The 26,919-nt window shown below is 41.6% G+C and overlaps 4 protein-coding genes and 1 long non-coding RNA gene across 9 annotated transcripts; 3 read left to right on the top strand and 2 right to left on the bottom strand.

Annotated features, from left to right (window-relative positions):
• On the top strand, nucleotides 1–3,573 carry LOC116267326 (F-box/LRR-repeat MAX2 homolog A-like). The gene has a single exon (XM_031649010.2). It carries the CDS (start codon nucleotides 642–644, stop codon nucleotides 2,820–2,822), a length of 2,181 nt encoding a protein of 726 aa, XP_031504870.1. The 5' UTR covers nucleotides 1–641; the 3' UTR covers nucleotides 2,823–3,573.
• A 3,302-nt stretch (nucleotides 3,574–6,875) lies between these two features.
• On the bottom strand, nucleotides 6,876–12,514 carry LOC126410655 (uncharacterized). Its single transcript, XR_007575127.1, has 2 exons — nucleotides 12,229–12,514; nucleotides 6,876–7,464 (listed from the first exon to the last, which is right to left on the bottom strand). It is a non-coding gene; the product is annotated as an uncharacterized LOC126410655 (long non-coding RNA).
• LOC116266607 (uncharacterized) lies at nucleotides 8,852–11,355 on the top strand. Of its 2 annotated transcripts, none has more exons than XM_031647881.2 (3): nucleotides 8,852–9,074; nucleotides 9,191–9,371; nucleotides 11,005–11,355. In XM_031647881.2, exons 1-3 carry the CDS (start codon nucleotides 8,871–8,873, stop codon nucleotides 11,010–11,012), a joined length of 393 nt encoding a protein of 130 aa, XP_031503741.1. In that variant the 5' UTR covers nucleotides 8,852–8,870; the 3' UTR covers nucleotides 11,013–11,355. The 2 variants fall into 2 exon arrangements, 1 of the variants encoding a protein (XP_031503741.1); XR_004175408.2 differs by having other exon boundaries at nucleotides 8,853–9,074; nucleotides 9,144–9,371.
• Nucleotides 12,515–16,836: 4,322 nt separating the features above from the next.
• On the top strand, nucleotides 16,837–21,392 carry LOC116267163 (zingipain-2-like). 2 transcript variants are annotated; one of them, XM_031648757.2, is made up of 5 exons: nucleotides 16,837–17,405; nucleotides 18,717–18,958; nucleotides 19,299–19,436; nucleotides 20,129–20,605; nucleotides 21,058–21,392. In XM_031648757.2, exons 1-5 carry the CDS (start codon nucleotides 16,901–16,903, stop codon nucleotides 21,208–21,210), a joined length of 1,515 nt encoding a protein of 504 aa, XP_031504617.1. In that variant the 5' UTR covers nucleotides 16,837–16,900; the 3' UTR covers nucleotides 21,211–21,392. The 2 variants fall into 2 exon arrangements, with proteins under 2 accessions (XP_031504617.1, XP_031504618.1); XM_031648758.2 differs by having other exon boundaries at nucleotides 16,840–17,405; nucleotides 20,129–20,344.
• Nucleotides 21,393–23,821: 2,429 nt separating this feature from the next.
• Nucleotides 23,822–26,919, bottom strand: LOC116266566 (peptide-N4-(N-acetyl-beta-glucosaminyl)asparagine amidase A-like). Of its 3 annotated transcripts, none has more exons than XM_031647816.2 (2): nucleotides 24,962–26,919; nucleotides 23,822–23,946 (listed from the first exon to the last, which is right to left on the bottom strand). In XM_031647816.2, exons 1-2 carry the CDS (start codon nucleotides 26,706–26,708, stop codon nucleotides 23,891–23,893), a joined length of 1,803 nt encoding a protein of 600 aa, XP_031503676.1. In that variant the 5' UTR covers nucleotides 26,709–26,919; the 3' UTR covers nucleotides 23,822–23,890. The 3 variants fall into 3 exon arrangements, with proteins under 3 accessions (XP_031503676.1, XP_049937026.1, XP_031503675.1); XM_050081069.1 differs by having other exon boundaries at nucleotides 23,876–23,907; XM_031647815.2 differs by having other exon boundaries at nucleotides 23,897–23,993.

Genomic DNA, 26,919 nt, shown 5'->3' with positions numbered 1-26,919 from the left:
GGTAGTAGGCCATCGGACTCGTCCCTTCTCCTGGAAGTAGAGTTCCTGAGGAGACAGCAACAGAAACTTGAGAACCACCGAAAAAAAAGCCATCCCCTTGGATGAACGTTTTGCCATCTCACCGACCCTATTAGAATTAGGGTGAAGGTCCTTCTGCAAGTGTGGCCCCTCACAAAGTTCTCCCCTCCCTCTTCCAGAAGGAGAGTCCCTCCCTCTTTCGTGTGCCTGAGACTCCGTCTCTCAAGCGCCGAGGCACCACCAGCGCCATGGTGCAGGCAAGCCCGTCGGATACTCCACCTTCACGGCCCTCTTCCTGAGGGAATTGTATTCCGCGGTTGCTGCTGGTATCTGCTATGCCCGTGGAGATCGTCGCTGGTGATGCTGCCTCGCCTTGGAGATCTACCACCGCCACCACTATTGCCTCTCTCTGAATTCTCGAATAGGAAACCACCGCCGACCCCAATCACCGTCTTGGACCGCTGCCAACGCGTACTGCCGGCGTTTCTATGTTCGCATAGTTCACTATCGCTAACGTGGGAACGTCTTCGTTTTCTGCTATCGGCAGCATATCTCTGTGCGTGAGATCCTTAACCGGCAGTAGCCGCGACCATCATCACCACCGCCGCCGCTCCTGTGGAAAGATGCCGTCGGAGACAGCGACCGCCGGCACCTCCTTGTCCCCGCCCAGAACCCATCTCCATGACCTGCCGGACGAGATTCTGTCCATCATCTTCTCCCTGGTGACGGACATCCGAAGCCGCAATTCCATGTCGCTCGTTTGCCGGAAATGGGCGAAGGCGGACCGCTCTTCCCGCACCACCCTTTCCCTCCGTGGCTACGTCGGAAACCTCGATCGTCTTCCTTCCTGCTTCCCCTCTGTCACCAACCTTGACCTCTCGTTCTTCTCCCCCTGGGGCCATCCTCTCTGTCTCTTCCCCCCGGACCCCCTTTCCGAGGGAGCCCATCGCTTCGCCTTCCTAGCCCAGCGCTTCCCCAAAGTCACCTCCCTCACCTTTTACTCCCGCCACCCTGCCACCGTCCAGATCCTCGCATGCTATTTCCCTTTCCTTCGCTCCGTCAAGCTCGTCCGCTTCCACCAACGCATAACTGTGCCCGCCGGCTCCGACCTAATCCCGCTTTTCGCTCATTGCCCCTCCCTCTCCTCCCTGGACCTCTCTCATTTCTACTGCTGGACGGAAGATATCCCGGCGGCCCTTCAGGCCCATCCTGCTTCAGCATCGGCCCTCACCCATCTGAACCTCCTCATCCTCTCCACAGATGGCTTCCAATCCCAGGAGCTCCAGGCCATCGCCGCCGCTTGTCCCAACCTCCTCCACCTCCTGGCCTCTTGCCGCTTCGACCCTCGCTGCTTAGACTTTGTTGGCGATGTCGCCCTGCTCTCCATCGCCACCAATTGCAACAAGCTCCGGCACGTTCACCTTGCAGATGCCTCCTCTCTCTCCTCCCCGCGCTCCGACCCTGATGCCGATGGGTTCTCGCATGAGGACGCCAGAATCAGCGGCCAAGCGCTGGAGGAGATGTTCATCGCTCTACCGGACCTTGAGGACCTCACCCTGGACGTCTGCCACAATGTCAGGGGCGCCGGCGTGGCGCTGGAGGTGCTTGGTTCCAAGTGTCGACGTCTGCGGTCGCTGAAGCTCGGACAGTTTCATGGCATTTGCAGAGGCGATGCGCCTCGCTCGGATGGGATTGCGCTCTGCATGGGCTTGGAGTCGCTGTGCATCAAGAACTCAGGCGACCTCACTGATCTTGGGTTGATCGCCATTGCCCGCGGCTGTCCTCGCCTCTCGAAGCTCGAAATCCATGGGTGTCATGGCATCTCTAGCTACGGCGTCATGAGCATGGTTTGCTGTCTGAGGAAGACCTTGGTCGATGTAGGGATATCGTGCTGCAAGCAGTTAAATGCGGCAAGCTCGCTGCAAGCACTGGAGCCAATCAGGGGCAGGGTAGAACGTCTGCACGTTGATTGCGTTTGGGGCGCGCCCGACTCCGAGTATGCGGCGGAGAAGAACACTCAAGATTTTGATCTGAATTGTTGCTCGGAAGCGAATGAAGTCCACGGATTTGCCAATTGCGGAACTGATTATAGTATCAATGGATCCTGGGGAAGTGAGGCTGATGGCTTCATGAAGAGGATGTGGAAGTGTAGTTCTGATTGCGAGAGCAGCAAGAAGGCAGGAAGCGAGTTCTGGTCAAAGACATGGCCTCGTCTGCGCTCACTGTCACTGTGGATAGCAGTAGGGGAGCTTCTAATGCCACTCGCCGCGGCAGGTCTGACGTACTGCCCGGCGCTACAAGAGATTAAGATCAAGGTGGAGGGTGACTGCAGGCTCTGGGCGAATCTCACCATGCCTGCATTCGGTTTGAATTCGCTGGTGCGGTACCCCCGTCTCTCAAAGATGAATCTGGATTGTGGGGAGGTGACTGGGTACGCGCTGAGCGCGCCGCCCGGGCAGACGGATGTTGACCAGTGGGAGAGGTTCTACCTGCACGGGATCGAAGAACTGGAGCTCAATCAACTTGATTACTGGCCTCTCCATGATAGCGCTATGAACAGAAGGAGCCTTACGAGGCCGGCGGCAGGCCTGCTGTCGAGATGCGTCACGCTGAGGAGGCTTTTCGTACATGGAACATGTTATGCACATTTTTTCCAAATGTTTCTGAGGGTCCGAAACCTCCGGGAAATGCAGTTCAGGGTGGACTACTACCCTGCGCCAGAGAATGACATGAGCACGGAGATGAGAGAGGACTCGTGGTTACGGTTTGAGCATGAGCTGATTCACCGTCCTATCCCGGACTGAGCGATAGAGATTCACAAGACATGATAGAGACGATTCTATTATATTTTCTCCTTTCTTCTTCTTCTTCTTCTCTCTGATCCTGCTTCCGTAGACGACGTTTTAGCACGGTCCAACAGCCTTCGACCCTGCGGAGAGGGTGCAACAAAAGTAGAGAGTACCCAAAATAATGCCTCGTTTGAAAATATAGTGATGCAGCTGAGTTAGGATGAGGCGTTACTTCCTTGTAATCACTCCTCCTTTTTTATTTGACATGGGGAATATCAAAACGTCCGTTGCACATCTGTACCTAGGATTCAAAGGAACGGAGGGACAAAGCGGTTTTCACCTTGGTATATTTTCTTGTCAAATTTTAGGCCTCATGTTTGCTAGCGAACGTAGAAGTGCTGCTGTGGTTCCTGCTCTTGGAGAGATGCAGCTTGGGAAGCTTATTATGGTGCACGGGAAATGTTTTGAACATCCAGATGAGCGTGGCCGTCGGCGTGGTAGTGAACATGAGCTATTTCCAGCTGAGTAATGATCCGGAAGGCGAAATTGAGGTGAACTACTGCGTGAAAACAGAGGAAAATGGAACCCAATGATGCTGCTATTGCGGGAAATCTGTAAACATTTAATGGTTGTCTTCATCCCTCGAAAAATAAATTTGGGTAATTCGTCGAGTTTTTGTGGATTATCGGCTGATTCTTCATACTTGTTTAGTAAAAAATGCAACTCCTTGTAACTGCTTCAGTGCATAGAGGACTTTTTATTTCCCTTTTTGTCTTCCAAATTTCAGTTTCAGCTCAAACTTCCTCTTTGCTTGCGAGTCCTTCATGGTCACCTTGCATTCTTAACTATCCTGAAAAGATGCAAGATTGGGCACTCTGGAGAACATGTAGCTAATATACCTTATTGTCTTCAGCAGAGAGCAGAATAGGCATCCGAGGTGATCTGCATATGTCTTCGATGTGAAAAAAATAACTCCAAATAGTCGCAAAAATTGGAAATTTTACATGCAAGGAATTCTTAAGCTAGAAATTTCTCTCTGTTCCAGTTGCAAAAAAAAAAAAAAAATCAAATGGAGAGATAGAGTTGTCATGTGAGGGACAGCTCATCCCCAAATACATAAATGAGCCACTAAATCTACTTTGCACTGTTTACATAATCTTTCTATCCGTGCGGATGTAGAGTAAAAGGCGACGTGGAGAGAACCTCACCTGTTTCCAGGAATCGGCGGTCCCAAACTGCTTTGCTTTCCACTTTATAGGAATCTACTTATTCCTAGCACTTCAGCTGCCAGTGGTTAAGCTTGTCGTCGACACCTTATGTGGGTCTGAAAGTGTCTAATAAACCTGAACAGTCACATGATTTGAAGATGCATAAAAGGCATATGGGTCATTTAGTCATCAACAGGATGTATTCATCTAAGCTACGTGCTCTTGTTACATTATTATTCACTTCCCAACATAATTTTGAGCGTAGGCACACGCCGCTGAGTGTTTGTGTGTAAAATGGATGAATAAATTCTCGTAATTGGAATGTCTGAAATCTTTTGATTGGCACGTTTTTTACACAAACATGATGCATCGTTGTTTATGTGTGTGTGTGTGTGTGTGTGTGTGTGTGTGAGAGAGAGAGAGAGAGAGAGAGAGAGAGAGAGAGAGAGAGACTTACATGTGGAGTTCAAAAATTTAATATTGTGTTTTTTGCTGCTTGCTGGAGGAAATATCTAAATATCGCGATTGGAGGACTTGATGTGGCTGGCTAATGAAACGAGAGGCAGCATTCCGGTGGTTATTGATGCCTAAGCTTTTGAGCGAATAGTATCCAGTTCATGCTTCTGATCTAAAACTAATTACAGATTGTATGAGCTGGTACTATATTTTGTCATCGTAAACAAAAAACTTAATACTTCGGCATCCAGAACATAACCTCAGACGAGGTGTCCCCAATATGAAGGGAGAAAGAAGTAAGCTTCTAATTTGAGGATTTAATAAATAGATGCTTGACCACATGACATGCATAAGCATCAACTTCCAACTGTCTAAATAGCAGTTTCATCAAGTAGTAGATATGTCGACATGAAGATGAACATTTGAAAGTCAAGTTGTTGACAGTTAATGATAAAAAGGCTAACCTGCACATCTTGTCCAATCCCAATTAATTGCCTGCACCGGATCGGCCTTTTGCCTTACCTCTCGTCAGTTACGTAATAGCAATACAAGTAACTCGTTCCACACACGCTCACTGCTTATGGATATCGGAGGCTTTATTTGTGCAGCAATGTCAGCTCAAGAAAGGATGGTCTAGTCAAGAAAAGGCTACAGAAGTTCTTTTTTCATTTAATAGAAAACAAGGACCATGTCAAGATTCTGTTGAATCACTTGCGAAAAAGCATCATTAGCGTGTAAATTAAGTAAAAATATGAGGTACAGATATCGTGGTTTGTAAACTATTTAGTCATGACTCAGGAAACAAACTTTCCCCCCCTCTCAAGGTGATGATACCGCTCAAAACACCACATATTGGAGGCTGTAAAACCCTAATGGAGTAGGTAAAGTAGCAGAGAGAAACAAGAAAGAAAGTGTCGATGACTGAGATTAATTTTATTGAGAACATCAAGCATTATTTATAGTGTACACCAGAATGTATCAGGTATTGTAACCTGGCAATATACATACAAGTATGCACAGAGGGCTGCTCATGTTGGTAGGCAGCTCGAGTACAGCTAGCTCCCATTTCCTTCAATCTTTTTAGAGCAATGCTTTTAACATTCTCCCCCTCAAGTTAGGTCTTCTATCTCTTCAAGGCCTAACTTGTCAATTACTAATAGAAAATGTCTTTTCACAAAGCCTTGGTGAGCATATCTGCAAACTGTTCCTTTGTTTCAATATGCTGAGTTCTTATGACCACTGACAATAGTACTTTTAGTAAACTCATCTTTGCAAGTGGAGCAAAGGTTTCATGATAATCAATTCCCTGTTCTTACTTAAAAGTAGTGCCTTGTAGAACTGCACTTGTCCATTGTTATTATACTTAATTTTGTAGGTCCACCTACAACTAACCAGTTTTTTGTCATGTGGTCTGTCAATTAGTTCTCAGGTATGATTTTTTTTGTTTCAAAGCTGATAATTCTTCACTCATAGCTTTTCTCCATTTTTCTTCAGTCTTGGCTTGTTCATAAGCATGTGGCTCGATCTCAGGGCTAGCGCCTGCATTGGAACTGTCAAATTTCTGAACATGATATGTGTAATAATCATCATACCTAGTAGATCTTCTTCTTGTTCTATTTTGTTCTTATTTGAGCATTCTTGGATGAATTGTTTCTTGTTTCCCCACTAGCTAGACTGGGGTTAGATGTTGTGCATTCGATTTCAAATTCGGTAATAGTAAACTTAGACTCATTTTCATTTACAATTGGAAGAGGTATAACAGATCCCCTTTTATTTACCATTGGAGATATAGCAGAAGGTTTAGTGTTCTCCCCTTGGTTGAAAACATCTTCAATAGTTTCAGTATAACACGCCAGATGTTCTAGGGATACGCGTCATTCATTGTCCCAAAATCTCACTTCGTAGATTCTGAACCACAAGAAATTTTTATCTTCATGTGTATCCTCTTACCTATAATAGGTGCATTTGTTTCCTTTCGCTATTAAACACTGCTAGATCTCTGATGTTTTATATGAATGTCCCCTTTATATTTTGGTGCAAAGCTGCGGCCTGTGCCTGCCATGTTACGAATAGAACTGCAAGTAGCAAACTAGATGGCAAGAGCTCAGTAGAAATTTTGCACGATAAACCAGTCCCTTTAAAGCACTTAAGAGTCTTTGGCTGTGTATGTTGTGTTCATCTGCAAGAACATGCTAGAAACAAGTTAGAAAGAGTGGCTGTTGTGTGTTTCTAGGGTACTCCTTCAACAAGAAGGGATACAAATGTTATGACTTTAAAGGGAATAAACTCTATGTTACTATGTATCAGGCGATGCCAAATTTATTGAAAACAATAAGAGTTAATATCATTGTATTGCCATTAAAAAAGTAATATTTTAACATTACAAGGTATTTCGGGCTAGTAATTATTCGAAAAAATGTCACAAATTCTACGAAAAATCACTTATTCACGGTAATACAAGGGAAAACATCGAGCACTGACCTGCAGGATGCAGCGAGTTACAGAAATTTGAGAAGCGATGCTGGAAGAAATAGTACAGAATATTCAGATACTACAGGTAATGCCCATGGAACAAAAGAAGGAAGGTAGACAAAGGGACCCATTTCTAAATAAATGGAAACTTGGTGCAGCTTAGCACCGACTTCTCATTCCCATAGTTTTCCATGTGACCTGCAGTAAAATCTTACCCTGGGAGCAGTGTTCAGCCGACATCAATTCTATTCCTAGTACCATGGAATACTCCACCGGAGGATCTTGTTGGTACCCTTTTTTCAAAAGAATCTATAGTATTGCATAGAAACGTCATGAAAGAAAGGAGATTGGGGAAGAAAAGTTGGTTACATCTGGGAATGGAAACTAAGATTAGAGGTGCCAAATGAGTTTTCATTTTCTGGGTTCCGGTAATTAATCTAGATGCACAATTGGTTGTTTAGGGTAGTCCTTTGCATTGAACTATCTACGGCGCGACATGCTGACAGACTTAGAGCGAACACCTGGTCCAGAAAACAACTCGGTATTAGACTGAGATACATTCGTAAGATCTGTAGGATATAAAACAATTAGATCCAACAAAGTTAATTTACAAAGGAAATATCAGCAAGAAGTTAAGTCAAGGCATCAGAACATGCGATCCGACAGACTAATGATCCCAGGCATAACTAGATTCACTTTTGTTTATGTTTACTTTCAACGTTTGCATCCAGGTTGCCGGAAACATGGTTGCCAGAACTGAAGGCATATTCGTTTACAAGCCATTTTGGGTGAGCAACAGTAACCTTGCATCAGAAGCACATACAGCAAACTATAGACGATAGTGCCCCAAATACAAACTATAGAAGATGGTGCCCCAAATAAACTAGGAATTATGCCTTTATCGTGTGAAAGGTGGTAGTAGAAGCTTGAGGCCCTACTCATAATGAAGATTTCTTAGTGCAGTACAAATTAAGCCTCTCAGCTGATCATAGAAAAAAAATTAGCGAATTTCTTCTCATGCGGCGGAAACGAAGCCTTATAGAAGGCATCATTTTGCCTTTAACTTTTGGTAATACTTGCGCCAAACAAACCAGCAAGCTTCCCTATTCTATAGTAAAATATGTGACACCTCTAGACTTGTTGAGACTAAGGAGAGTATTTCTTGCTCGAAACGAATACTTAGGACGTACATAACATTATGGTCATTGCAATCAGCCGATGGAATAGAAGCATTCCGCATTCAAGTTTGAATAATCTTTAAGTTGCTTCCACTGGTACAGATTCCTTGAGAATGGTTTGACATTATCCATATTACTATCCACGCTGGGCTCTACCTCACTAAAAGCAGTTGCTTACAATATGAATAATGCATTTGCATGAGACCGGTTAACCAGTACACTAGGCAGAAAGAAAGAAAACAGCTTACGGATTTAGTTCTCTTATAGACATACTCGTCAAGGATTATACACTAAATGACTTGTCAAAATTATAAAGTCAAAGAATCTGAGGCAGCATACAGAACACATCATATAGAAGTACAAGCTTTGAAATGCTAGCATTCAGTCAAAAATATGAAAAAAAAAAAAACCGTCATGCTGTCCGTCACCCAGCTCAGCACAGAACGGATGTAAAAAGCCCAAACTATATGGATGAAGGCCCAAGGGATTAGAAACATCAATGCTTGGATGCCTACATCGAATCCTGTGTAACAAAATTTTGCTTCCCGATTCCAAAGGGAAATTGGAAACCTCAAGACTATAACTCCTTAAGTACATTTACAGGTCGTTTGATGGCGTTGGAACGCCACAGAACAGAACAGACATGTTCTGTTTTAGTAAAATCAAAACAAACATTGGACAAAGAACGCTCAAGACAGGATGGACAAAGAACAGGCCCTATAAAAGGTTAAAGTGTTCCACCGCGTTCCATGGTTTACCACGGAACAACACGGAACAGCCTCCCGCGCGACCCCGAGCTCTCCTTGCCCTCGACCTATCTCTTCCTCTGCTCCTCCTGCGTCTCCACCCCCCGAGCACTTCCTTCTCCTGCATCTCCGTCTCCGCCCCCGTCTTCACTCCTTCTCCTCTGTCTCCACTGGAGGGCGACCGCCGCAGCATCGCTTGATAGTTTGGTATTTTCGCGTTTAGTACTCTCTTTCCCTCTCTCTGTCTCTCCAGTTTCCTTTCTGAGCTCTCTCCAGTTTCCTTTCTGAGCTCTCTCGCTCTCTCAATCTCGATTCGCGGGCAGCCCGTCACCGACCCACGGCCGACCGACTGTGCCTGTGCAAGCTACAGTGGGCCAACAACCTCGGAAAGCGGCGGCTTTTCCTATACACTCTGGTGGTGTTTTTGGGCGGTCCTCCTCCACGCCAATAGGCAACAACAACTGAAGCCCTCTTCCTCCGTGCATCTCCGTCCACCGGTGAGAGGTATGGAGAATTTCCCTCTCTCTCGATCTTTTTATTTGCGCCGGTTCTTATGGACTTGCGGTCCGAGGCAAAAGATGCTCACCAAGTGTTTGTTGAAAGCCATGATGGCAGACTTTTACATTTCTATGTTGTAAAGAGTAACTATATGTATTTCAAGTCAGGAACCAACCTTCAACCTCGAGGAACTCAGAGAGGGTTTCAACCTTTTTCAATATATCTCATAAAGATGTAACAGACATGAAGACCAGCGAACAGTATTGGAAACTAAGCTAGCATGGGCTATTAAAATACTCTTGCCTAAGAAGATTCTATGGTCCGGTGACAATTTCCCTCATTCACACCTTTTGCACAAGCTGATTCATAAGAAATTAGAGCTGGAGGTTTCCCTTCTTTCTTGAATTAGGCAGGCCTTCATTTCTTCCTTATTCCTCTCCGTACCTATGGTTTTTCCCTCTATTCTGTGTCTGTATTGCTCGGAGAAGCAGGTTAGCAGATGACCAGTTTGAGGTTAAAGCGAATGTTCTCCTAGTGAGAAGGTTTATCTAACGTTAACTTGAGGTGGCATGGTGTTTTTTATTGATAGATGTCATTCCACTTGCATCTGGTTGGGTTAATGGTTTGATAGAAAGTCCTACAGTCTTCGTCTCCACTCTTAAGGTTAACTTTAGCTATTCTGTTTAAGATGATGGGGAAGAAATACTGCTGGTGAGGCATGGAGCTTCTGTGTCCCCAAAACACCATGCCACTCTTGAAACTTGTTTCTTTATGTTTTTCAAGCACTGCTACACCCAGGTGTTCGTTCCTATAGCAAACTGCTAAATGGAATATAACAGTAGCATCACCGTTCCATTGGCTTCCTACAGATGTTCCATGCTACACAACAGCCTGTGTTTTTCCTTTACTTACATGTTTCTATTGTTTCGTTGTCTCCAAAAAAACCATAGATTAGGTGGCAACATGATTTCCAACATTTCATTAGAAGTTTCTGTTTAAACTTTCTCCTATGCCACCATTTGAAAGCTGCCATGCAGGATGTGGGAAGCGAGCCATTGACTCCGAAATGCTCTATGACGTTCCTCCAAACCTTTCTAGCAATATTACATTAAAAAAGAACATGATCTGCAGTCTCACTCTCGCTCAAGCAGACATAGCATAGTGAGGCCAACTGCAAACCTTTCCTCTGGCTTCTATCATCAGTAGGGAGTCTGCTCTTTCCAACAATATATACAGTCTAGCTTGTGCGAGGGAGAGCACCTTCATACCATAAGCTGCATCTTCACACCTGTGTTCCCTTTTCGTATGCATGTAGTGCCACATCGTATGTCTGTGACCCAGCAATGGTAGTGTGCAGCAAAGGATCTTAAACCAGTTGCAAGGATTGTCCACGTTTAACCTCAAATATCTTTCTTTGTAGAAGCATAATATCTCTCTCTCTCTCATGCAAAACGAAGACAACCTAAATATGATGTCTATCTCTTTCTTTATAGAACATATGTTTTTTAGAAGAGTTATGTTTAACTTTTGTTTTTTATATTATTGTTATATATTTGTTTATTCGCACAAGTCAATTGTTTAAACTTATTTCATGTAACTAAATTGCTTGATCTTTTGTACTTATATTTGTTAAACTTAGATGAGTAGCCACCATGACAAACTACAGTGGGATGAAGAGTGAAGAGCAAGTGCAGTTTTTATTTGAGATGATGTTAGAGCAAGCTAAGATTTCAGGAATGCGGACATCAGGAAGACTAAAAGAAACAACTATGAAGGTGGTTGAACAAAAAATGATGGAAGCATTTGGACCAATGTATATATTAAAGAAGAGCTCAAACATCCTATGTATTTGATTAAATGTATGCTTTTACTCCTTACAAAAAGAGTTCATTTGAAATACTTTCAGAACCGAGGTGAAGGGCACACGCTCTTATATTATTTGAACATGTTCCTTCCAATGTGATGTGAATGCTTCCTTATTTGTTCACTAGTGTTTTGTATTGCTTCCTGATAAAAGACTTCTAAGTTTTTTTATTTTTTCTTATTTAATGTTGATGAAGTTGTACTTGTAAATAAAATATTCTCTGAAAATAAATACATGAGATATTCAAATTGAAGGTTTCTTTCAGTACAAACGTTAGACAATATTAAACATCAGACAGAACGGATATCAGACAAGACAAAAACAAACGTCAGACAAGACGGACAGAACAGACAGAACAAACACATACGAAACAAACGCCGGACAAGACGGACAGAACAGACAGAACAAACACGCACGAAACAAACCCCAGACAAGACAGACAGAACAGACACACACAAAACAAATGCCGCACAAAAAGAACATAGTGTTTTGTTCCTAAAATCATCAAACGGTGGACAAGGAACACCATTGTCCATGAAGACAGGACAATGATGTAATGGACAGAACGTCCTGTCTGTCCTGTCCCAGCGGACAGCAATCAAACGACCTTTTAACCATCTGCCCACCTAAATGGTGAAATAATTCACTTCGATCTCAAGTTCCTCATTATTAGCAAGACTGCAACCGAAAAGAATATCTACACATGCTTTCGATGGACATTCTAATGTCCGAGACCTAAAATGCCAGAACTGTCTAAACAATCCGAAGCAGGGACGACACGCAAAAGGCTTATAGGAGAGATATCGATCCACAGTTTCGTTTTAACCTATCGTGGGCAATAAAACGGACATAACTTATCGCATTAATAACGAACGACGAAGATCTCATTAAGCCGATGGAAAAGAGCTTGACCGAAAAGAGCTTTGACATAGTAGATAGTTCCCAGCAGAGAAAACGGAAAAACAACACAATGTAAAGCAGAACGCAGACGGGTCACACCTGCAGATGGATTCCCACGAAGATCGGGCAGTCTCGAGAGACAGCAATCAAAACACAGACTCGAGGATCAGATCTAGGGTAAATTCGGAATCGAAAACTCCACTGCGCAAAGACTGAACAAATCCATGAGTGACGCAGAAGCGGAATCCATAACTCAGCTCGAAAGATAAGCCTGACCGATGGAATTTATGGATCAATCTATCCTGGGATATCAGTACGCTCAAAGATCGAAGAATGTTCAGTCTCAGATTTTGATTGCTAACTTCTCTTGCGAAGACGGCGACGACGATGTAGAGAAGGGAAGCAGAACGGAAAGCAAAAATTGTGGAGGGACGGAAGGGAAAAGGCGGGAAGTTAAAGAGCTAACAGTCTCAAATGTCCTGCTTTGATTGATAAATTACACAACTGCCAAATCTCCTTTGGCTTGATTGTTAGGTACAACTCAACATCACGCACCATTATGTGAGTTGTGAACGGATTAGAAATTGTCCAAATTCAAAGATATCGGGTAGCAATATCGCATTTCCTATCCGATTAGTGGGATTCAGGAAAAAAATCTGGACCAGATTACCATTCCAATTCATATCAGATTATGGTTTGAGACGTGAATCAAACTACGATTAAAAAAGGAGTAATTTATTGAAGATGATGAAATATTTAAAACATTAAAAGAAAAAAAACTTTTCTGGTGTGTTGGGAGACTCTAACATTAATAAGAAAGAACGGAAGAAAATGAACAAAAGTATGGTTTAACATCTGAAACTCATTCATATGTAACTACTAATTGACATTAGAAATCATGTAAATGAACGAATTAGACGATGTGGTAGATCATTTGAACAAGTTATAAGTCACGGTGAAGGATTTTGAAAGTGGTCAAAAATGAAATGTTTGATAAAAAAAAAAACTCACCTTGATAGATTTTTCATTAAAATTAGGGGTGAACAACGAGTCGAGCTAACTCGACTCGTGAACGAGTTTGAGCTGAGTTATTTGCTTAACGAATCGAGCTCAAGTTCATGAGTCAACCCATTTGAATAATCAAGTTGAGTTCGAGCTCAAAACGTAACTGCCGAGTCGAGTTCGAGCCTTAATCAAATCAATATATTCAAACGAGTTTACGAGTTTGTCGAGCCTTAATCGCGTCGAGCTTGAGCTCAACATTTAACAATGAATATCAATTATATTCAAACGAGTTTGTTGAGCCTTACTCGAGTCGAGCTCAAGCTGCTTCCATCGAGCTATTCTCGAGCTCGAGCTGAGTCGACCTCGATGTTTCATTAGTTGAGCCGAGCTCAAACTGACTGAACTCGGGCTCGACTCAGCTCATGTTCACCCCTAATTATAATCATAGTTAGAACAATAATACATAAACAACAACAAGTTTCAAGGGCAAAGATACATGGGGTCTCCGAGGGGCAAACGGTACAACCTTAGTTTCAGTGATTCGATCCGCATGGATTTGGGTTTAATTATATCGATCAGCCGCATAAGACTCAGGTCAATGTCTCAAAACCAATTAAAAATTTATTAGTTATATATTTAGTGTTTGATAGACAAAAACTTCTGTCTGTGTGCCAGACCATTGCTAAATACAGAATTTAAAAATTTATCGTTAAAAAGACCATAAATCATTGTTAAAGTCACTATAAACCGTAAAAATTTACAGTAATGATTCTAAACTAAGGTCCAATCATATGAGGAGTGCCCGAATATTTGGCTTATAATGCCCTCTGATCTGCCATTCTGCAGGTCTCTCAAATGTCCTAAAAGAGCAACCAATCGCTTTCATCTTCCTAGGGGACATTCATTTGTCACTGTTATAGTTTTACCGTTTACTTTTCTTATAAGCAGACACTGAGTTGAACCTACTTTTTTTTTGTTCTTAATTTACCTTTTTACGTACAGTAAAGTTGAAATTTTTATTATTTTTAAGATAAAAGTGAAAAATAAAAAAAGAGTCAGAAAAATTAAAAGAAATCCCTAAATAAAGGGGTTGCTACAGGCACTTGTTTTAATATAGGAGAGCACATATTAATGAGGTTTAAGGGTTTAGTAATTTTTGAGATGAGGCCGAGAACTGTTTTATCTTTGGGTGAGCATGAGATTCATTGCTATTGTTCCGAAGAAGCCCGAAGGCTCCTCCATTTTTCCTACCTTCCAGGTCTCCTTTGCTCACAATAATAATGTAATGACACTTGGTGGCTTAATAAAATATTGTGTTGGGCTTTTTTTTATCAGAAAATTGCAAAAAATCAGTTCTACCTGATTCTAATGAATGGAGTGGAGTTGGTTAATTAAAAATTTTAAAAATTATTGCCAACAATTTATGCTAGTTCGGTAAAAAATGTTTCTTTCAATTTACGATTATTAATTTCTTAACTTTGCAAATATTTAAGGCTCATGCTTTTCTTTATGGGTAATAGATTCCTTGAATCCTTCGCTTTGCATCTTAAGATTTTTAAGTCAAAAGTGGCGAAAAAATCAATGCAAATTTTATAAAATAAACACAATTAAAATCGAGTTTCTTTTGTTTAATCAAACCTTTTGCATGTAATTCGGGCCGTAAAAAGCAAAAAAAACTTATATAAACCTTTCTTGTCTTGTTCTTTGAGCGTATTTTCGATTTTTTTTTTAAAATCCAACATGTTCAGTAGAGAAAACGTGTGCTTTCAGTTCATTAACGAGACATAAACGAACAAAATTTTTAAAAAACTACAATAGGGACATCGTCGTCATTTCGAAAATTGGCAGGACTTGGAAGGAGATCCACGTTCTGAACTACCACGCCGAGCATCGACCATTCAAGGTCACCCGTGATCGAGCGGAGTCCTCTTTTGAATGGTCGTCAGCTCAAAGCGAGAAGACCGAAGGAAGACCGGTAGGCACGCTCGATGGGTTTATCCCTTTTGCGGATTACGAAAAGCTCCCAAAACTTGTAGTCAAGGACAGATAAGAACTTCCATCGGTGGAGTTCCCCCTGAAAATTCGTTATTCAGATCAGAGTAATAGAAAATGAGTTTTTTTTTTAAAAAAGAAAACGCAGAAAATTATGGTAAATTAAATGGCTCTTTAAAACTAAAAAATAAACATGTTTTTTAAAAAAACATAAAAAACAAAAAAATCGCATTTTAATGCTGTTTTATTTATTTTTTTCACTTTTTTCAGTTTATTTAATGCCAAATAGTTTTTTTTTAATATTTTATTTGTTGCAAATCTATTTATCTTTTGGTGTTGTGTTATTAGTTTCTCACTTATTTTTTTTTTAGTTTTCTAAAAATTTTACTATATTTTTTTCATATTTTTTCTATTTTTTTTAAGTTTGCCGAGAAAAACATAATAGTTTAAAACTCTGAGATATTATTTGTGACTACGATTCAAACCAAACTTATTTGCACCCTTAGTCTTGAGAGTTGGGACACAAATGGTTGGAAACTTGGAAAGTTAGCTTCAATTTTTTTTTTTTTTTTGCGATGAATTATCTTATTTCTCACTTCAAAGGGTTTGACTAACTGGTTGAATTCTGAAGATGTCAACTCCTTGCACAAGCTGATGTTTTTGAATTGTATATATTATTCTTTCAATTCACAAAAACATCAGTGATGAGAAAAAAAGCCAAGCATTACTAACATTCCACAATGGATCTGAAATCTACAATGATATGAGATCCCAAAGATTATATATATATAAACAAAAGCATGTGAAAAATCAATCAACAAAACATGGATCTAAAATCCACAATGATATGAGATCCCAAAGATTTTAGATCCATGAATTTAAGATTGAACCCAGCAGAAAAGGTAAAGATTGAGGGGAATCAAACCTAAGACCGGTTGGTCACGTGTCCGATCCGCTGCCACTAAATCTTGCGCTAGCTAGTTTCTTTGAAATCACTGTCTTGAATGGAAAAAGCAAGGTCGATGAAAATCTTTAGTTAGACAAAAGCTACTCAATGTTACGGAAACAACTTCACCAACCAAGTTAACAAACGTAATGAAAATCTTTAGCTATTTTGCTTTTAATTTTTAATATTGGGGATTGAAAATCTAGTCAGTAAACCTTTGAATTTATTGTAGAATCACAATTCTAAGTTATTACTTAAAAAAAAAAGAAAAAGAAAAAAGAAAAAACCCATGAAAATGGAATCATGAATATCCATCTCCAGCCAAATATCCATCTCCAGCCAACCACACAGTGCTACAACCCTTTATGTCTAGCTTCTATCCCTCTAGCAAATTAGCTTATTAATTAAAAAAATGCAAAAAATATAAAATAAATAAACACATCAAAGCAACCATTTAGGGGCAAGGGTTAACTCAAATAAAATAATTGATATTGAAAATGCGAAAAGTTTTACTATATATTAGAGCTTTTATAATTTATCTTCTATTCAGAAAACGGTGCAGATATTTGCGAATGGCATGCGCATCATCAACCAGGCAAGGACATGAATGACATTGACCAAGATGTCAGGCACAGTTTGGTAAGATAACCAGTACCCCGAATTTAAGAGGTGACAATGATCGTCGTCTCTTCCCACCATCTGTTGAGAGAGAGAGGGTGAATCCATCTACCAAAAGAATGAGGGATGTAGCCATGATTTATATGCATCCGCAGACCCAAAAGCTCACACTCACAACCCTCCTTGGGAGTGGAGAAGAAGAAGGTGACGATGGGGGGCCGGAAAATGGTGGAGTTTCTGGCGTTCCTGGCCCTCTGGGCGTCGTCCTCCGTGGCGGAGGCGAGCCACGTTGATGGGTTGCCGTCGATCATGGGGTACGACCCAGAGGACCTGAAGTCGGAGGAGAGGCTGGCGAGCCTGTTCGAGAGGTGGAGTGCGAGCCACCGGAGGGTGTACAGGCACGCGGGGGAGAGGGAGAGGAGATTCCGGGCCTTCAGGGACAACCTCGCCTACATCGACCGGAGAAACAGGGAGCTGGCCGGCCGGAGAGGCGGCGGAGGTCACACCGTCGGGCTGAACCGCTTCGCAGACCTCACCAATGAGGAGTTCAAGTCCATCTACTTGAGGAAGATTAGGCGGCCGGCGAAGAGGAGCCGCGGCGGCGACAAGCGGAGCAAGAGGAGGTGGCAGCTCAGGTCCATGTCCGACATCCCCTCGTCGTTGGACTGGAGAGAGAAGGGTGTTGTCACCGCTGTTAAGGACCAGGGCGACTGCGGTAAGCGACTCTCTCTCTCTCTCTCGCTCCCGAGGCGGAGCAGGTGCTCTGATCGAGTATCTATAATTTAGTCAGCAGACCATGCTTTTTCCACAATTTCAGATACTGACCTCAAGTTTTTCAATTCTCTGAAATCATAGTGTCAAAATGATGACCTCACTTTAGAGATTCTCATTTTAATCTTTTGGTACAGAAATATTCTTTTGGCCCTCATGGGAAGATAAAAAGTAGAGGCCAGCTTCTGTGTTCCCATGTTCGGTACCTAACACGGGAGGGACATTTTTTATGCTGAAATATTCTTTTGCTCCTCATAAAAGTATAGAAGTGGAGGGCAGCTTCCACGTTGCACCCCGTAAGAGTGGGGAATTTATTTTTTTAAAATTTTTGTCTTTTGTTTATAATTTTTTTCTTATATGTTTATTCCATGAAAACTGATTTCAACATAAAACCTTCAAGTCCTTTCAAGTAAGCCTGTATTTTCATTCTGTTACAATTACCCGTAATTCCACTTTTACCCTCTTGAGAGGGGGTTTTGAAAGATATTTTTTTGCCATTTCTAGCCTCTAACATGTCGTCTTCACTTGCTCCTCTCCTTTTTGCCATAAAATACAATTTGGTCATTTCCAGCCCCACTGTGGTCGGGTCTGGGACATAGTTACATGCTATAAACAACCCGGTTTCCTTGGAACCTGTTGGATCCAAAACAGGTTTGATAATCTAAGGGGCACATGTTTATAACATCCAACTACTTTTTTAGAGTTTGTTGGATTGTGTTTGTTGATTGGGTCAACCGGTTGAAGTGGAGTTATTCAGGTGTGAGGGAAGTCAGAGGCCCCGCAGTTATAAAAGTATAAGGGGTTGGATAGATGCTTTTACTAGGGGGTGAACACGAGTTGAGTTGAACGTTCAGTAAGCTAGAGCTCGATAATAACTCAATAGAAGCAGCTTGAGCATGATTCAGTATGTTGAGTTCGAGCTCGACTCGATTAAGACTAGACAAACTCGTTTCAATATATGAACTATTATTTTGCCATAAATGAATAATATACCAATTTTTTAATTAAAAGATGAGTCAAATATTTAAAAAATCACTACACATCATTTTCGAATTCGTATTAGTTCACGAGCCGAGCTCAAGCTTTTACAGAGGGTCCGATGTCCGATCTCTGAAAGTCACATTTATTTGTACAACATTATTATTATTATTATTATTATTTTTTTTATTAGCTACTTCCCCTTCTCGGGAAAAAACAGAAGGTTAGCATTTTCCCTTGGTAGAGATGACATTAAACTAAGTTTGCCTTTGAGCAGGAAGTTGTTGGGCATTTTCTTCAACTGGAGCCATAGAAAGCATCAACGCCATTACTACGGGAGATTTGATCAGCCTTTCTGAGCAGGAGCTCATCGATTGCGACACGACGAACTACGGTTGTGATGGAGGATACATGGATTATGCCTTCGAATGGGTCATCCAGAACGGCGGCATCGACACCGAGGCCGATTACAGCTACACTAGCTATCTTGGGCAAGATGGTGTGTGCAATGTTACTAAGGTAAACAAAACACCTTCGTAGAAACTCTTGAGAATATCCAGTTTCTTGAGGCTGAATCAACAGATAAATTGTCCATGGCGGTTATAATCTTAGAACTCCATTGGACATTACAATTCATTGGCTTTCAAGAAGAACATGAAGCAAGAACATGCGCCAAGTATAAAAAATGCGCATTCCAGTGTATAGTACTCAGTGACGTCTTATACATAACAAAAAATAGAAGGGAACTCTGCTTTATGGAATTGATTCTAAAAAATCATTTTCAGTGAAGATATATTTTCTTTTCCTCTTTTTTTGTTGGGTTTCCTTACTTGCTGTATTGGGAAAAAAAATGTGACAGGAAGACACAAAAGTTGTTACCATTGATGACTATGAAGATGTTGCTGAGAATGAGACAGACCTGCTTTATGCTGCTGTTAGTCAACCTGTCAGTGTTGGAATCGATGGCTCAGCTATTGATTTTCAGCTTTATACTGGGGTAAGGAAATCGGTTTCATGGTGCCCTTCAGATAGATCAACAGATGCATGTAGAGATTCTTTACAAAATAATTTCATTCATGTCTGAACATTTAAGCATCATGTTTCCTGTCTGCTTTATTGAATAATTTCATTCATCTTCTCTACTTATTTTTCTCTGCATGATTTCTAATCTTGTTTCATATGATATTTTCACAACAAAAGCATTATAGATATGTCAAAATTTTCAGACTCTCGTTAGACATTGGCTGCCAAGTTTTGCCATTTAAATTTCATTTTAGTGTGTGTAGTTGGTGGCCCTTGAACTGAAGAAATGTCTTATCAAACGTTACTTGATCAACTTCACAGACATCATAGCCTTAATCATGTCATGCATCGTTGTTACATATTAGTCCTATTTCAGCTGATGTTCAGTATGTTTCACAATTTACCCAATTATTATCTTATGCCAAATTATCTTCCAATGATGCATCCTCGGGAATCCCACTTATGTACAGTGATATATCACTCCAAAGAACGAATTTTTTACAGAACAGAAGAATGCACGTGTTTGTTTGAACTTGAAGGTGTTGGACTCACCTAAAGTTCATAGACATCTTCATCCTTGAACTGATCACTTGTGAATAATGAATGACTGGCTTGCTTAGCTAATGATGGATTACGATGTTAACATAAGAATGCTTATGGTTGCAGGGGATCTATGATGGTGACTGCTCAGATAATCCTGATGATATTGATCACGCTGTTCTCATAGTAGGCTATGGATCCCAAGATGACGAGGACTATTGGATTGTGAAGAACTCATGGGGAGTAAGCTGGGGCATCGATGGCTATGTCTACATGAAGAGGAACACTGGTTTGCCATATGGTCTATGCGCCATCAATGCCATGGCTTCCTACCCCACCAAAGTAGGATCAACATCTCCAAGTCCTTACCCATCACCTTCTGCACCACCACCACCACCTCCACCACCGCCTTCGCCGCTACAGTGTTCGGATGGATCATACTGTGATTCTGATGAGACCTGTTGCTGCATATCTGAGGTTGCTAGTGTCTGTGCAGTCTATGGCTGCTGCCCATATGAAAATGGAGTTTGCTGTGTAGACTCCATGTACTGCTGCCCTGAAGGCTACCCCATCTGTGATGTTGAGGAGGGACTGTGTTTCCAGGTAAAGGCTTATGTTTAAGTCAATAATGTCCTGGAGTTCACTAGCCCAACTGGTGCCCTTTGAACCATGGGGGTGAATAGGCCTATGTTTTGCAGAGAATGTTTCCACTTATTTAGTAGGGATGATCTGAAAAATCTCAGCAAGTCCATGGAACATTTCAGAGTTGAAAAAACCAGGTGCATTCCTTCCTAGAATTTTGCAGTTGGGTTCACCTCCCATGAGAATGAACTAGGTAGATCATAGTCTCTAAGAAATCTTACCAACTAGAAGCCAGACAATGTGCATTTGGTTGGAATTTGGGTTGACAAACAGATGTCGATCACCTAATTCGAATTCAAGATGTAATTTTTAGCTGTTCTGAGCCAGCTTTACTCACACATAATGCATTAGGAATTTATTTTAAAACTTTGAACTTTAACTATGTTGGGTACTCTAACTACCTTGTTGTGCAGGCCACTGGTGACTCCTATGGTGCGATACTGAAGAAGCACAGGCCAGCCAAGCGCAGGTTCCCTTGGACCAACTATGCAGCTAAGAAGAAGGAAGCAAACAAGCCGCTTGAGCTTGTCCGGCGCGGCCGAGGCAGAGCAAGAGCTGCTGTGTAGGCAGCAGGGAATGGCTTTAGGTTCTGTCCTTCAGTCCCTGTGATTGCCACTTCCTATTCAAATGAAATATGTATGTACTTTGCTTTCTCTAAGAATGTCAGATATGAAGCTGCCCGTCTGAACTCAATCGAATTCCACTAAAGTAAGAGAACCAAATAAAAACAAGCTTGTAGTTGGACGTATACTATTGAGTAAACGTGTTATTTTTTCGGTTCTGGGGCACAAAAGTCTGATTAGTTATCATATCCGATTTTCTTAATTTTCATATCCATTCGAATGGATCTTGATTCATCTGGTAAACTCGTCCAATGAGCATCCTCCAACTAGTGAATTTAACAAAGGAGTTCAAGCGGTTTAGACTAAAAAATCTTTTCCCTCAAATACGTAGTAGAATAATTGGGGGGCACCATATATAAATAGGTGAAAGATTGAAGGCACTAATATAGAAGTAAACAAAATCGTTGAGGCCAATTAATATGTAAATAAACATTTTGTGAGACTGTGTAGGCAACTGCCAGATGTGATTCCCCTCTGAATCAGCCCCTTGTAAGTACATGGAGAGAAAAAAGTTGTGAAACATTTGTATCCGAATATGTGAATATTCTAAATGCAGCTATGGTTAAGAGAACATCTAATTCGAATCCAATCCGTTGACATCCATATTTATAGGGCGGGCTAATACGATCGGTACATAGTACGCGATTTGGGGAGTCCTAACCATTAAGTGGCCGGTCAGGGGTTCAACCTTCATTGTAGCTTCTTATCAGGCTCAAACCTGACCTGGAAGAAGGTCCTTGGAGATCAAAGTGCCTTCGGCTTAGTTTTTCTGCCATCAAAGCAGGCGTTTTATGGTTTTGAATTTTTGATTCAAGAACGAAAATTCTAAAATCTTAATTCCTCCTCAAATTGGAATGGAATCAAAATTCCAGATTTTAGTTTCTTAATTTTGGAAACAAAATACCCCATTTGTTTAACAATTCCAATTTCTTAAAAAGTGATCATTTTGATTCTAAAATTTCATGATTCTGAGTATATAGAACGTCCCCTTAAAAGACAAAGGAGAAACCATAGAACGAGTTCAAATCGGTCGTGGGAACATAAATATACAACTTGCTGCCCCGAAGCAAGGCAGGCAGACATGAATTCTCAAGTCTTTTAGGTTGTGAAAAGGTTATACTCTTTACATTTTTCATTTTCTTGTACTAAGAATACAACCAAATTTTCTACATGATTTTGCAAATGATTCACTGTTGATATCAATCACGAAAATAATTGTTCAGAGCTTCTTTGAAGGGTTCGGAATTTAATATCCAGGACATAGAAAAGGAATGTTCACATTGTGGTTAGGCGACGTCTCCTACCTCACATCAAGGAAACTTACTGAATTTCATGTAGTTAGTTGAGTAAGATTTAATGGCTGCTAAAGACGTTAACTCTAATTGGTAAGGGACACGGAAGTGGGTCTGCACACGAGTCGAGTTGAGCTTGAGTTGGGTTAACTTGAGCTCAACTCGACGATACAACGGCAAGCTCGAACTCGACTCGTTTAATTTGTTTATGTTAAGCATGTTTTGTTTATTTTAACTTGTTTAGTTGCTACTCATTTAATTATTTTCTCATTATAATTCAATATTCATTGTGTAGTAAAGCCAACTCGAGTCTGAGTAGAGCTTTAAAGAGCGGATTTGAGTCAAGGTTACACTTTAAGAGAATAATGCTCACAAGAATCAAACTGATGATTTACTATTCTCCAGTCTGACTAGCTACATTATGCTTCTCGAGGTAGGTGGTTGGGATCGGCCTTCATTGAAAAGTTGGCTTTGTTGATGGAAAAAAGACGGTAGTCCAGAAATCTTGAGAAAAAAATGAGAAAAAAAGGACAAAAATGAGAAAATGGACATCATACAAATTGAATGCGTGCATTGTTTCGTATCTGATCAAAGAAGATCATAAATAGCTTTTGTTCTGTGTGCCCCACGGTAGTCCTGCAATCTTGAGAAAATAGAGAGAGAGAGAGAGAGAAATCACCATTAGCATGTTTTATAACGACAACTTAACTTCGTCAACTCCATTTAGCACACTGGTGTCCCTGTCAAAAGGTAAGATATTTCACCTTTTCATTTAATCACAGGATGCGTATGCTGCTCTTTGGGTTGGTTTATTGGAGGTACTGTGGGTTCACCAAAAGCAACATTTCGCTACCAGTCAGGACAACATTTCACCAAATCTTCAAAATCACGAAATCTGTTGGAACTGATCGAAGAGCAGATACCAAGTGTTCTTAACAAAGATTGACCAGGCAAAGATCAGCACAGCAGACTAGTCACGACATGTTGCATAACTATAACCACAGGCCAGAGCTTAAGCCATGGCAGCCAATGACATAAATAGGCGCATGCATGGACCTCATCTCTCAGTCATTTGGTTTCATTTCTTACTCAAAGAAATATTATACTGTTTTACGTTTTCTTTTTCATATTTGATAGCCAAATCTACTACGCAATTTCCTCAGGAGAGTTCAATTGATTTCCAAACACAGAAGTTCATCATATCCTTACCGTATTATCATTTGCCAAAAATAAAGATGGAAATGAACAAGATATAAAATTCATCATCACCTCATGTCCATAGCATGTGGACTTGAAAAATTGGGAGACACTGAGAGGTGACACCAGGGTGATCATAAGTCACGACCACCTGCATAGCGGCCCACTTTCACCTTACTAAGCCAAACCCCTGGGTGAAATCAAAGCTTATTTTTATCCAGCAATTGCATAAAGGAGCTGCTTTCAGAAATTAAACAATAACATGACTAGGAGGAAAACTGCCAAACAATGAGCAAATAAAAGTTTAATATGGACAATGAATCGTGTATCGGAACTAGAGTGTAGCTTATAATAAGTAGTTAAAACTTTGGAAGGAGATTTAAACTGCACAAATTCCTTAACAATCTGAAGAAAAAAATACAAGAAAAGTGAGCTGCTCTGTCATGGGCTTCTTTCAGTTAGCAATATGTCCACCAGGAAGTGAAGACAGCTCATCGGTTGGAAGAACTCAGAAAAAGCAACGGCATCAGATCCACAACAAAAACACAACCATAACCTCCAATTCTTTAGTCCATTTGTTACAATTCCCACTGGCTTCCAGAAAAATATAAGAAAGCTTTCCCCGCTGAAGCAGGCAGGGTCAAGATTGAGGTGCATAGAGTCTAAATTTAGGAGGGAGAACTTACAAAAAGTTTTCAGTTCCAGACAATGAAGAGGCATGGTTGATGATAGAGGGGCTTTATTTAGCATAAGACATCAATAACAAAAGACTCACTAGAATCATGCTAGAATACTACTATCTGCTGTCTGGGTTCCCCATTAACAGACACATGTTTGGAAATCCACATGTATTTTCCCTTACACATACTGTAATTAGTTTTGCAGGCAGTACACAAACATGCAGTTGAGGTAGGCAACATAGATGGAGCATACAAATAGCGACCATTGACAGAAGGAGCATGCATTCACATAATTGAATAAAAAGACTCTATGAGAGACGCTCCTGGATTAGAAGGTTATATTATTCAGTACACTGATGTAGCAGAACATTCAGAACATCTCAGACAGCTTTATAAGCAGTTACTACAATGCAAGACGAATATTGAAGGACAAACCAACATGCCTGACAAACAACTATATTCAACCATTTTCAGGCTGTCTGTATGAAGCCAAAGAGGCCCTCCTAAAGGGAAAATGTGACGAACCGTCAAATACATTCTCTGCACCTAATGGCGATCTTTTGCTGCAAAGATAGCTCGAGTAGTCATGGAGGATAGTGTAGTTACTGCTACTCACGTTTCTAAAGTAGCATCCTTCAGTGCTCTCATACCTGTATACCTCCCCAGTACTTCCCAATCCACTGGTTACTGAACTCCCTTTGACAACCATGTAGCCCCGGGCTGCCTGTGAATTTCTAAGTGAACTGAATGAGAAACCAAACCGTTCACCCCTGAATGAATACTCATCGAATCCCAGAAACACATCAGTCACATCTTTGTAACTTGTATTTGTCTGGTCCACAGCAGCAGTATAGAGGTACAGAGGAAATGTTCGGATCAACTGAATCGAATAGACATTAGAAGAAGGGAGTGTGAAGTAAACGCCATAGTTGGAATGGATTGTCTGATTCACTGTCTGTGCATTGCCATCGTTCCCAAACTTCATCCAATTTCTATATCCAAATCTTTGAACAGTGTGAGTGGTGACCTTGCCATGAGATGACTTCACCCACCCTGTGGCCGATATGTGCCGGTGACCACTCGTGTTGAAAACGCCATCTAAACCCTTGAATTTAGACAGCACATTGACCTGTGAAGGTGGGGCGTCATACATCACCAACTTACCCTTTGTTTTCTTCTTTCTTCCATCTAGCCAAAGATGCAAATTTGCATCGACGTACCATACATCCAGTGCATCAGTAACACTAAACTTGATGGTGTGGTTTTTCTTGTCGAGAATCTCCCCCAAGAATGGTGTGATCTCTATATCATAAGAAGGGAGATCAAAGGAACCGATTCCCGTAATCGGCCTCCAAAGAAGAGGATTAATCCCACCGGTGTAGATAACAGTAAAAGGACACACTGCACCCACTACCCTCTCATCCAACCTCACTACCACCTCCCTGAAAGCTCCATTACCAGGAGTGTCAGTCAAATTGTTGGCCTCGACGTATTCATTCGGCGGATTTGCATACCAAAATTCATCGTCAGAGTGGAAAGAAACATACAACTCAAGCACCGCCCTGTATACATTCCGGGGTAGACTGAACTGTTTCTGCTCCACATCAGTTGAGTTCTCTATCAAGAACCAATACCCATCATTCAAAGGAGGAGTTCTTGAAATGGGCAGGATCAAATCAGCAGGAGAATCGAGTTTTGAAGCCAAACCCATCTGTTTCGTACCATCTTGTTTGGGATAGAAATGAAAAGTGAGATTGACATGGTAAACTCCAGTATAGACGCTAGTGATAAGATTCCCGAGATAGACAGAGAGGGTCTGATTCTGCTTGAGTAGGGAAGAGAACCTCGTTATGTCCTTCTCCACCTTCCAATAGATGCCACTGGCTCTCGGCTCAGCAGTGCAGCTCCTTAGAATCTCCACTCCACTGAGCCATACCCCGAAGATCCTGTCATATTGAGTCCCCTTGCATGCTGCGGACCATTCAAGCACCACCATGGACCAGTCGAGAGATGGGCAGTGGGTTGGAGGGGTGTAGGGGACAGTCACAGGTGGGAGGCCATAAGTGTAGCCAAAATCATGCTGGAGGACGAGGGATGAACAGGGGGGCTCTTTGGGGGTTTGGATGGGTCTTGTGACCTCGAAGAAAACAGTCGGGGAGGTAGGTGGCTCAATGAGGTTTGTGAACAGCCTGGTTTTCAGCGGGTGCGCTGTTGCACGAGAAGACGATAGATGGAAAAGGATGGTGGTGAAGATGATGCAGAGGGCAGCCATAGCAGATGGCTTCCTACTACCGACTGCTACCTACCGGTGTAAGATTGGGATTCATAGAAGAGAGGGGCCTTTGTTGGTGTCTTGGGTTCTGCACTATGACCGCGTGTGTACTGTGTGGGACTCGGTTTCAGGGTTGGGGAGAAGGGAAGATGAGTCAAACGTTCATTTTGTTCATTCTTCATCGTCCTTACGCAGGAAGGAATAGGAAATG

The sequence above is a fragment of the Nymphaea colorata genome, chromosome 13, assembly GCF_008831285.2.
Source record: "Nymphaea colorata isolate Beijing-Zhang1983 chromosome 13, ASM883128v2, whole genome shotgun sequence".
In the NCBI taxonomy this organism is placed as follows: Eukaryota; Viridiplantae; Streptophyta; class Magnoliopsida; order Nymphaeales; family Nymphaeaceae; genus Nymphaea; species Nymphaea colorata.
This window is presented reverse-complemented; position numbering and strand designations above follow the sequence as displayed.

Excerpts from the sequence above, each read along its gene's own strand:
- LOC116266566 (XM_031647815.2), bottom strand. The coding sequence starts at position 26,708 with ATGGCTGCCCTCTGCATCATCTTCACCACCATCCTTTTCCATCTATCG. Across the intron at positions 23,994-24,961 it reads TGCAGAGAATGTATTTGACG|CTCCTTTATGCAATTGCTGG; the intron begins GTTCGTCACATT and ends TTCTGAAAGCAG.
- LOC116267326 (XM_031649010.2), top strand. The coding sequence starts at position 642 with ATGCCGTCGGAGACAGCGACCGCCGGCACCTCCTTGTCCCCGCCCAGA.
- LOC116267163 (XM_031648757.2), top strand. The coding sequence starts at position 16,901 with ATGGGGGGCCGGAAAATGGTGGAGTTTCTGGCGTTCCTGGCCCTCTGG. Across the intron at positions 18,959-19,298 it reads GTGTGTGCAATGTTACTAAG|GAAGACACAAAAGTTGTTAC; the intron begins GTAAACAAAACA and ends AAAATGTGACAG. Across the intron at positions 19,437-20,128 it reads ATTTTCAGCTTTATACTGGG|GGGATCTATGATGGTGACTG; the intron begins GTAAGGAAATCG and ends TTATGGTTGCAG.
- LOC116266607 (XM_031647881.2), top strand. The coding sequence starts at position 8,871 with ATGGTTTACCACGGAACAACACGGAACAGCCTCCCGCGCGACCCCGAG. Across the intron at positions 9,075-9,190 it reads CAGCATCGCTTGATAGTTTG|CCCGTCACCGACCCACGGCC; the intron begins GTATTTTCGCGT and ends ATTCGCGGGCAG.